Source organism: Cyprinus carpio, chromosome B7 (assembly GCF_018340385.1).
Source record: "Cyprinus carpio isolate SPL01 chromosome B7, ASM1834038v1, whole genome shotgun sequence".
In the NCBI taxonomy this organism is placed as follows: Eukaryota; Metazoa; Chordata; class Actinopteri; order Cypriniformes; family Cyprinidae; genus Cyprinus; species Cyprinus carpio.
Window position 1 is genome coordinate 34,603,063 of NC_056603.1, and position 12,054 is coordinate 34,615,116.

A 12,054-nucleotide genomic window follows, 5' to 3' on the forward strand; every position below is an offset into this window, starting at 1 on the left:
ACAAGTGCCTGCACTTCAGCGTCTGTATATTTATCACTGTTCGTCATACTTGCAAAATAAGTTGACACAATGTTTACAGTATGTTACATGGCGTTTTAAATAATGGCGGGTGAGGGCGTTTTCGAACGCGTCTGGCCAATCAGCGTCTACTTACGTCATGGGTAGTACCAGTTGGGCTGGTTAGACCCTGCTTCGGAGTAGGATAATTTGGTTCTCGAAAAAGGCAGTCCGGTACTAAAATAATGCCCAAAACATTTTAATTCCACAAATACTTCTAAAAATCTTAAAATGTTCCCACCATAAGAAAGCACCTAAAGATAAACATTCTCCAAATGGAGACTTTAACTTATCATTTGAATTTGCATCAACTAAGATCTTAGACCTGGGAAGTTGACACCCTGTTAGGGAAATAGTAAATCTAGTAAATTAGGAGTAGAAGATAAATTGCTGGAAACAAATACTGTAATTAACTTTAATTTATACCTCTATGATTATTGCTTTTCAAGTGAACCTTGTTTATTGAACTTTATTGTTCACACCCACTTTATCTGGCTGCCATTCTCTTGCCCCTACATTTCCCTCAGCCCTAATCACATCTAAAGCATCTTTATCCATTAGCTCAAGGGTAGAATAATCTATTTCCATGCTTCTGTTGGCTCATTTGAGTGCCTGTCTGTTTCTCACAGTCAGGCCTTGATACTGGCCAAGCACTTTGCTCACCACTAGCACTTTTTGCACTATAATAGTCCTCTCTCTCTATTCTCTGCTTCTCTATCTATCGTTCTCCCAGTCCAACCCTCCCCCAAATATACCCCATATAAAACTTTTTCTTTTTTCAGTTTCTTACGGTAATGAAGACCATTCTGTAGTCCAAGGCTGTTTTCAAGTGCTATTTTGTGTTGAGTTGCTGAGTGTAGGAGAAAAACACTAAGACATTCATATTTCAGGTTTGAGTTTGTGAAATGTCTACAGAATGTAAATACAAAAATTGAACAGTAAAATGGGAAGGTTGCAAGGCAAAAATGTAAATCAAAACGCTTATAAATATCAGTCCTTTTACCCATTGAACATATCAAGCAGCAAAACCTATACTGTATATACAACAACATCCAAACTACTCGCATCATATCATCTAATATAAAATGGTGTCATCAAAATTATTTTCAACTTTACTTTGCACATGGACTAAATAGTCCCATTCAGTGTCTTTAACTCTTACATGCACACAATAATGCATCTATTTCTTAAGTTTTACCTTTGATATTCTTACAATGCTTTCATATATTTATTTTGTATGAGAGCAAATGTCAATAATGATTTGTCACGTTATAGTGCTTGAAAAGATAATGATCTATAGAATAATTCAAGTCCCCCTGCAGTCACTATTTATTTCCATTTAAAGTCGTCTTTGATAAGCAAAATTACATATTGAAATTTTTTTTTTATTTTTCTGTGTGAAAAAAAAAAAACTTGCCTCATTTAGTATATGCGGATCCATGAATATGCTAACTAGTTCCCGATTATCCTCAATCACACCTGCCAGGACCTGCTCCACTCTCACTCAGTTAATTAAAATAGTAAACACTGCACAGTGGCAAGTGTTAATATTAGACAAATCATTTTCGGAGAGGAAATGTGCCAGTTCATTTTTTTTTTCAAATTCTGAATGAAATTATAGCCTAAAAAGTGCACAAAGGGCACTCCTCTTGAAATCACTAAAAATCTCTCATTCATCTTAGTTTAGCATAATGCTACAACGTTCTGTTGTAATCAGTGAAGCTCTAAGCTCTACAACATTGCAAAATTAATCTCATATTTACATTGCATCTACATGTTTGTTTTAATGAGATTATACACATACATGCATAACTCCATCAGGGTGCCTGGCTAGCACTATCCAGCCCATCTCGCTGGCTTCTGCGGACCATCAACCTCGGCTATGCGATTCAGTTTGCCTGGCGTCCCCCATCTCACCCGCCACCTCCTCCTTTGGAGTCGGAAGGTTCTGAGGTCACTTCGTGCCATTCACATTCCGGGCCTGCACAACCGTATGACTGACGAGCTGTCTCGAGCTACGCTCCCGAGAGAGTAGCGACTCCATCCCAAGATGGACATTTCGGAGCCACTCCGGTAGACCTGTTTGCCTCTCCAAAAACCTCGCAATGCCAGTTGTTCTACTCCCTGACCGAGGGAACACTCGACACATACACATTGGCACACAGCTGGCTGCAGGGCCTGCTCAAGTATGTGTTTCCCCTAGTAAACCTTCTCGCACAGACACTGTGCAAGGTAAGGGAGGACGAGGAGCAGGTCCTGTTTGTGGCGCCTTGAGATGCTACGTAGACGGACACAAAGCTTTAGGACCTCAGACCAGCTCTTTGTCAGTTCTAAGCAGAGAATGGCCCACTGGATTGTGAATGCCATTGCCCTGTCTTATCAGGCACAGGCTGTGCCCTGCCTGCTCAGGTTGCTAGCTCACTCTACTAGAAGTGTTGCATCCTCCTGGGCGCTGGCTCGTGGCGCCTTGCTGACAGATATTTGTAGAGCTGCGAGCTGGGCGACACCCAACACGTTCGCTAGATTCTATAGCCTTTCGTGTGGAGCCGGTATCCTCCTGTGTTCTCACCTCAAACTGAGAGGCCCTGGTTTAGTGTCGGCTTGCTAAAACTGCTCCAGAGTATCGTACTGTAGACCCTTTCAAGCTCCTCCATCCCCTCGGCAGCCAGACATGGCGGAACATCTGGCGCCAGGCCTTCACTCTATGAATCCTTGAAAACAGGTAGAGGGCTGGGTTCCATATGTGATACCTAAGTGGATCTTATATGTGTAAAGTCCATGGTATAGCCTCAGAGCCTGTGTTTCCCTGGCAGACCCCTGCTATTTCCATGAGGGTTTCACTCACTTCTAATCTTCCATATGCACCTAAACGGATTGCTTTTATTTTTTTTTAAGCTCCCAGTGTTTTCTGTTCTGGGCTCGTTTGTCTCACGTATGTACCTGTTCATGCCTGTGATTTCTGTCTGCCCTGTGGCCAGTTTATGTCCAATTTTCAGCATTTATGTTACTCTGGCTTTTTCCCCTTTGGGGTGGTTTCAGTTGTGTTTTTGTTTATTTTTGTGATTTATAAATAAAGAGACACCATCTGCCTGCATTTGAGTCTTCACCTCTTTCTGACCGTGACAGAACAAACATGCCATTTGAAGACTCAGTGACGATGGGAATTTTTTTTTATACCCAGCTCCCAGACAATAGAGGATCCAGATCTTGGCCAATGGGCCACATCCTCGCTAGGGCTGCACGATGTGTCCTTTAACCCTTGTGCATTGTTCAAATTCACTACCCTTTCGTTATGTTCGTGGATGAAAACATCCACTAAATTAAACTGCTGTAAAAATGTATCAGATAAATATTTTTTTTTCTAATTTTTTTGCATAAATCTATTAATCAACCTCAGTCCTGATCAAAACTACCAAATGTTTAAAAAAAATCAACGATTTTAACTCTTTAATTACCAAGTTCATAAATTATGTCACTGATTTGGGGAAAAAAACACACAAAATGACATATTTTCAATATAAAAAGTGATTGTGGACTGGATTTTTTTTTTTTTTTTTTTTAACTTTTATCACAGTCTTGGGCATGTCAAAGATTAGTAACAACTTTGGCTTTGATGCATTGTTAGTTTTTGTGTGGCATTAGATTTTAATTTTTTCTCCCTCATTTGTTGCTCGTGGCTGTTTTTGCCCCATTGACTTCCACTATAATGACATTTTTTGATTGCAAAGCCATGACACCATATAATCATGCATACTTGATTGTTTGTGGTTTTCCCTTTTGGTAAGAGGTAAAATTTGTTATTTTTACAGTTGATCACTAGGTGGGACCATTAACCCTTTAGATAGGCCTGTGCAAAAAAAGCTTAGTTTCTGACTTGTATATGGAGCTATATGGAGTATAACAGCATATTATATTGTGTGTGTGTGTGTATGTGTGTGTGTGTGTGTGTGTGTGAGAGAGAGAGAGTGTGAGAGAGACCTTTGCGCTCTGACCTTGATGTATTTGAGAAAATCAAAATGTACACCTCTCTCTCTCAGAACTACATGGAGTAAACAAAAGTGTAATTATGCACCTGCTGCCTTTTAATGGTGGTGATAAGTATAGACTAAACAAAAGCAAAGTATATGGATTTAAACACTTGCATGCCATCCTGCTGGTCATTTGATGGTGAGAAGAGCAGCAAGCAACACGAGAAAGGGCTTGACTTGTACCAAAGTTTTAGAAATGATTATGCAGCTTGACCCCTCCAGCGAGATGCAGCTTATTTGAAGTTGGTATTGCATTTTGGTTCATAATACATTGTTCATAAATCTGATGCAAAGTAGATTTTTTTACAGGATTTTAAGGTTTTAAACTGGCTTTACCATTAAGAAAAGACAAGCATTTCACACATAGGCCATCCGTACTTTTCACCATCAAAAGGCAGCAGGTGCATAAACACACTTCTTTTTTTTATTGTTTACTCCATGTAGTTCTGAGAGCTAAGGTGCATATTTGGATTTTTTCAGATACATCAAGGTAAGTGCACAAAGGTCTCTCTCACACTCTCTCTTTCTCTCTCTCTCTCTCTCTCTCTCTCACACACACACACACACACACACTATAATTTGTTGTTATACTCCATATAACTCCATATACAAGCCAGAAACTAAGCCTTTTTTTGCACAGGCCTATCTAAAGGGTTAATGGTCCCACCTAGTGATCAACTGTAAAAAATAACAAATGTTACCTCTTCCCAACAGGGAAAACCACCAACAATCAAGAATCTCACTCACACACAAACACTATAATTTGCTGTTATACTCCATATAACTCCATATACAAGCCAGAAACTAAGCCTTTTTTTGCACAGGCCTATCTAAAGGGTTAATGGTCCCACCTAGTGATCAACTGTAAAAATAACAAATTTTTACCTCTTACCAAAAGGGAAAACCACAAACAATCAAGAATGCATGATTATATGGTGTCATGGCTTTGCAATCAAAAAATGTCGTTATAATGGAAGTCAATGGGGCAAAAACAGCCACGAACAACAAATGAGGGAGAAAAAAATAAAATCTAATGCTGCACAAAAACTAACAATGCATCAAAGCCAAAGTTGTTACTAATCTTTGACATGCCCAAGACTGTGATAAAAGGTAAAAAAAATATCCAGTCCACAATCACTTTTTATATTGAAAATGTCATTTTGTGTGTTTTTTTCCCCAAATCAGTGACATAATTTATGAACTTGGTAATTAAAGAGTTAAAATCGTTGATTTTTTTTAAACATTTGGTAGTTTTGATCAGGACTGAGGTTGATTAATAGATTTATGCAAAAAAATTAGAAAAAAAAATATTTATCTGATACATTTTTACAGCAGTTTAATTTAGTCGATGTTTTCATTCCCAACATAACGAAAGGGTAGTGAATTTGCCCACAGTGTATTGTTGAGTTTTTGAAAATTTTCAAAGCATTTTCACAAAATGTGTCAAAATAAGATTTGTCACCAAAAACCATTCAATTAGCTGAAACACAGAGAAAGTTGTGGCCAAAATAAGACTCAACTTTACCCCCTAGTGGACGAAAACGTCCCCAACAACACATAAGTGTTAAGCATTGATATCGCTAATCACTAATCCACTAAATAAACACCAAAGAAAGCACGATCGAGAGATAGAGCGCGCGGCCGGCGACACACTAGATGCGTGGCCAAGTGCTCCCCGGCCCTTGACGAATGTGATTCGCAGATTAATTGCACAGCTTAACCATCTGTGGCGAGTCAGCTGCCTCCTCCCTGATAATCACCGGCACCCCGTCCTAAATCGCCGCCCTTCACCAGGCTCCCGATAGGAGTGGGTGTGGGAGAGAGAGGAGGGGCGCTGGACGAGTCAGGGCTGGCGGCGTGTGATGGGGCACATCTGAGGGAAATGGAGCCTCATCACCGCCGCTGTTTAAAAGCCCAACGCGCCTCTCCTCGGGAGACCGGTCTCTTTCCCCGTGCATGCACACTGGTGTCCTCGTGGGTCCAGGAAGGGTGCGTTGAGGGACTCCCGCGCCACCAGAGACGTGAGCTGCCGGACCCGCGGTCCGGTCGAGAACCCGCACCCGTCTACACGGCCGTCGGGCCAGGATGCCGGGCCGTCCATCCCCTGCAAGCGCCGCGGCCAGCGAGGAGGATGAAGCCGCTAGAAGAAGCCGCCGCCCCTCGCGCCCCGGACCGAAGAGGGGAGCGCGTGCGGCCGCCGGACTCCGCCCCTTACCTGGACCCTTCCTCCATGAACACTGCCAGACCCCCACGAACCCCGCAGCACGACGAGGACACCAGATTCCCTGTTGTTTTGGACACTGTTCCCCTTTTGGACACTTTATTTCCCCCTTGCTTTGGTTTTTTCTGTTAAATAAAAACCTCTCCGAGGCCTGACGCCACGCCCACTGTGTCTGTCGTTGGCTCGTCCCGTCACAGTGGTGGAGAATGCGGGCAGGGCGGAGCCTAGACAGCGCAGTTGGGAAACACCTGATGACGTCACTCCCTCTCGTTTGCAAAAGTTTGCGTAACCCGGACTGCTACGGAGGAACGGAGGAGACGGCCTCCCAGCCACACAAAGGGGTAAGTGACTTCTCTTTTACGGTCATTTTACCCTGTGGTTGGTTGAGGCTATCAACTAAATCCCGTTTTCTCTGTCCCTGTTCCGGCGCGCTGCGAGAGGGAGGACTGCCCGGAGAGGAATCCCCGCCCCGCCCACTCCGACCGTTTGGGGCCTGGTTGAGGAAGGTAGCACTCCCGTGTGGGCTGCGCCCTGAGGACGGGGATGTCGCTTGGGGGGGGGAATGTGGCGAGTCAGCTGCCTCCTCCCTGATAATCACCGGCACCCCGTCCTAAATCGCCGCCCTTCACCAGGCTCCCGATAGGAGTGGGTGTGGGAGAGAGGAGGGGCGCTGGACGAGTCAGGGCTGGCGGCGTGTGATGGGGCACATCTGAGGGAAATGGAGCCTCATCACCGCCGCTGTTTAAAAGCCCAACGCGCCTCTCCTCGGGAGACCGGTCTCTTTCCCCGTGCATGCACACTGGTGTCCTCGTGGGTCCAGGAAGGGTGCGTTGAGGGACTCCCGCGCCACCAGAGACGTGAGCTGCCGGACCCGCGGTCCGGTTGAGAACCGCACCCGTCTACACGGCCGTCGGGCCAGGATGCCGGGCCGTCCATCCCCTGCAAGCGCCGCGGCCAGCGAGGAGGATGAAGCCGCTAGAAGAAGCCGCCGCCCCTCGCGCCCCCGGACCGAAGAGGGGAGCGCGTGCGGCCGCCGGACCCCACCCCTAACCTTCACCCATCAACAATGAAAAACCCCAAACAACCACGAACCCCGCAGCACGACGAGGACACCATATTCCCTTTTGACACTGACACTGTTCCCCTTTTGGACACTTTATTCCCCCTTGCTTTGGTTTTTCTGTTAAATAAAAACCTCTCCGAGGCCTGACGCCACGCCCACTGTGTCTGTCGTTGGCTCGTCCCGTCACACATCATAGAGTGAAAGTTTATCATTTGCATGTGTTTTTAAGTCCTGTCAGTTTAACAGGGCGCATAAGAACGAGCAGAGAGACAGAGAGAGAGAGCGAGCGAGCGAGCCCCGGCCGACCGCGCGCGCTCACCTTCACCGTCTTCAAACAACACGAGCGCTGTCTTGCTCTCTCTCCCTCGCGCATATTAATCAAAATCAATTGACACGATGGTGTCGAAAAAAAAAACTATCCAGTGATGAAATGTTTTCTGTGTTGTCTAATCTTGTGCGATATCCTAAACTGCCGAGATAATTACACAACGCGTGCTGTACACGTCTGATTCGCGAACTAATGATTCCTTTGAACCGACTCAATTTAATGAATGGTTTAAACAACTGACCTGTCCAACACTGAACTCACGAGACGTCTGAATTGGTCTATAAAAAAAAATCTGTAACACTTTACAATAATGTTCTATTTATTAAACTATTTAACTACATTATTTAACATTTACTATTACTAAACTGCACTTCTACAACATTAAGTTCAACATTTAGGCTATAGCCTTCATTGTTAAAATCAAAAGTTGTACAGTATTTGTTAACATAGTTAATGCACTGTGAAGTAACATTACCAAACAATAAACAGCTGTGTTTTTATAAACTAATATAAACAAAGATTAATAAATATAGTAACAAAAGTATTGCTCGTGGTAAGTTCATGTTAACTAATATGTTAACAATTCAAACCATATCCTAAAGTTACAAACAAATAATTTACTCTAATTTAAATAATACTCTGATGTTTAAATCATTTAAAATGAGAATGTAAGTTTTCTCACCCCATTTTTGTTTGTAAGAAAAAATTAGATTAGATTTCATATCGCAATATATATTGCAGACAAATAAAATATCGCTATGTCATTTTTTCCCAAAATCGCCCCTTTGGGCTGTACGTCGAAGACCTCTTCTATGCAGGCCAGGGGCTAGGGCTTGAAGAGAGCACCCTCATCTACCTGTTTCTAGGTGGCCTGGATGAGCCCGTCAACTGGGAGGAGCTGGTGGAGCTAGATAAGTCATCCTATTGGGAGATGGTTGACCACATCATCTATTTGAAGGAGGTAGAACTGCTGGAGGGTGCCCCCTCCCAGTCTGGGCTGCCGTTCCAGAACCTCCTCAGGTCATGCTGGCCACTTCCAGGTTCTTGGGGTCGCTTTCTGTGCACCTCGGGCTGAGCCGCAGCGTGGAGGATTCTCCACTGATATCGGTGAGGGAGGCAGTAACCGCTCAGGATTCTCCCGAGGCGGTGGTGCCCGCTCATGATCCTCCCGAGGTGGCGGTGCACAGTCACAATATTCTTGAAGCGGCGGTGCCCACTCACGATCCCCCTGAGGCGGCGGCACCCGCTCACGATCCTCCTGAGGCGGCAGTGCCCGCTCACGATGTTCTCGAAGTGGTGGTGGTGCCCACTCAGGATCCCCCTGAGGCAGCGGCGCCTGCTCATGATCCTCCAGAAGTGGCTGCACCTGCTCACGATGTTCTTGAAAGCGGTGGTGCCCACTCAGGATCCCCCTGAGGTAGCAGCACCTGTTCATGATCTTCCCAAGGCAACGATGGCCACTTATGTTTTTCTCGAAGCGGCGTTGCCCACTCAGGATCCCACTGCCCGTCACAAATCTCCAGAAGTGGCAGTGTCCGCTCACAGTTCCCCCAAGGTGGCAGTGTCCACTCACAGTTCTCCCGAGGCGGCAGTGTGCACTCACAAGGCTCCAGAAGCGGCGGTGTTCGCTCACAGTTCTTCCAAGGCAATGGAGCTCACCTCTGGTCTTCCCAAAGTGGCGGAGCCCACCATTGCCCGTTCCAAGATGGCAGCTCCACACACACCGCTGTGGTGACCACTGGTTCTGTGCTGGGTCCCCATCCCGCTGGCTCTGCCACAGTTCCCAGGTCCCCTTCCAGCACACGGACCTGTCACCTTTACACTGTCCTGTCATAATAAAGGCAAAAATGGCAAAACGTATCTTTTTAACGTATCTTTAAGCATATTAAAAACACCAGATAGACATGTAAACTGTTAAAAAGAAAAATTCACCAATGGGGCACTTTAATAAATGGTCATTTTTTATGTTAGAATTTGAGCACCATGTTTTCATATAAACAGAATGGTACTGCCATATTCTACCACTGCCATGTGTAAAAAAATGTTAAAGACATCTGTAAAAATAAGACACATGACAAGTAAATAAAATTTAGAGGGAATGAGCCAGGTCTAATGTCTGTTGTATTGTGTTTCTGTTTGTACTGTATTGACTAGACTCAACAATTTGATTGACCATAAACTAATTTTGAGGTTTTATGTTAGCACTCTGAATTTATTCTGTGCTCCTCTAATTATAAGTCATCTGTTTTTCCACAGTTATAAGAATTTCCCTAGTTTAAGTTTGGAGCTGTTTGATCGTCCACAAGAGCTGAGACCAGCACTGAGTACAGGAGCAGCAGGGGCCAGTGTGTCCAGCAGCCCTGCCCTGTTAGCCAAGAGAACGAAACAGGTGAAGAATTTCTTACAGGAATTATCATATGCCATACTAGAAATTCTGGTATGCTATCATACCCAGATGTGTCCAGATTATACTGTGCATTACATATTAACATTACATTTACACAAGAGTCTTAAAAGATGTTCTGTCGTTTTTAACTTGACACCTTTAAAACTCAACACTCATGGCAAAGGTGTGACATAATGACTCTAAATTAGAACCTTTCAAAGTACAGCTGCTAAGAAATATTACATCCAAAAATTCAGTCCCGCTTTATATTATGTGACCTTAACTACTGTGTACTTTTAAGTTAAAAATTTGATACAATGCACTTATTGTGTATATACATGTTTTTGCATTATACTTATATAAAAAAAACCTGCATGTAATTACATCTGTAATTAATTTCTGTAATTACATTTATAATTATACTGTTGACCCTTCCCTTAAACCTACCCATACCACCAAATCTTGTCCTAAACTTACCTGTATACATTGTATTTTATCCCAGCACAGTAGGAAATACCAGTGACGATAAGTGCACATCGATTGGCCAAACACATGCCATGTAAAATTGTCATGCACACAGCAGTGTAATTAGAAATATGAACCTGTTGTCCAAAAAAATTCACATTTAATAATGTTTTTATTCCAAACTCACGTCATAATGTCAGTCCCCGGTTTGAAATAACTTCCCTTGTGTGAGACAGAAAAGATTTTGAAATATATTCTATATTGTAAGAAATACTATATTGATTAGCACTGCATCATAAATAGACTTTATTCTTATGAAAATGCCTGAGAATGCTTGAAAAACACAGGTAAACCATACATTGTCATAGTTGTGTGTTGTTGTCTTGTTGTCTTCATGTTTGATCAATCAAAGCATTTCTATGTAATAGCGGTAGCTGGGTGCATTTCAGTGATTTCCTGGAACCTTATAAGTTATTTTACTTCTCTGAGACATATTTAGATATTCTGCACGATGGCGCCCTCTGGCTTCTCATATGAATAAAACATAAATGTGTTTATAACTCTCCAAAATGGTCATACCATCCTGTTTTGGGTAAATAAATAAACAAAATAATAATAATAATTACACTCATGGCAAAGGTGTGACATAATGACTCTAAATTAGAACCTTTAAAAGTACAGCTGCTAAGAAAAATTACATCTAAAATTTCAGTCGGCTTTATATAATGTGGCCTTAACTACTGTGTACTTACTTTTAAGTTAAAAATTTGGTACAATATAATACTTCTCTTTAAAGAAAATTGAAGTTTTTCTCCAGTGTACAGTGTAAGTTTTTCACCAGTGTTTTACCACTTCAAGTAGTATTCACAATGTTAAATGTTCTTATTTTTGTGGAAACTGTGATACAGTACCATTAAAAAGTTTGGGGTTAGAAATAAATAAATAGGTAATAATCCAATTAATAATTCATAAATAAATTGCTAATTAATTGCAAAAGAGACATTCAGAAAGATTAAACCGATCCCAAATTATTGACTGGTAGTGTAGGGTCAATAGTAAATTAATTGGCCACCAGGTTAATGTCTCCATGTCAACAGAGTTCTTTATTTCAGGCTGTCTGTGTGCTAGTCATAACATCAGTTAATCAAGCACTCTGAGTCGAGAAGCACTTTGCTCTTACTGACTCTGCTCTGCATGCAGCAGTTAAAAAGTAAACAAAGATCAGCTGAGTTTAACAAACTACAGAATAACTTCCCCAAACACAACTGTTGATATTTCTGTAGTCAAGTGCTCTTTGGAGATAGTGTTGGTATTTCAGTGTGTAAGACGTATTGTATGCTGCATAGACTGTAAAAAAGATGGATGGCTTCTCTACTTTCTTTTACTATAGAAAAGTGAAGCCAAAATATTGCAGGTGTGGCTGCAGTCATCTTGTGCTTAAAAGTACAGCTGCTAAGAAATATTACATCTACAAATTCAGTCACGCTTTATATTATGTGACCTTAA

General features: G+C 42.6%; 1 protein-coding gene across 1 annotated transcript in view; it reads left to right on the plus strand.

The window, feature by feature from the left end:
* Positions 1–12,054, plus strand: part of dennd4c (DENN/MADD domain containing 4C) — a 93,891-nt gene that overhangs the window by 64,463 nt on the left and 17,374 nt on the right. The window contains 1 exon segment of the mRNA XM_042728407.1: positions 9,954–10,086. Coding sequence (XP_042584341.1) covers positions 9,954–10,086 — 133 coding nt within the window.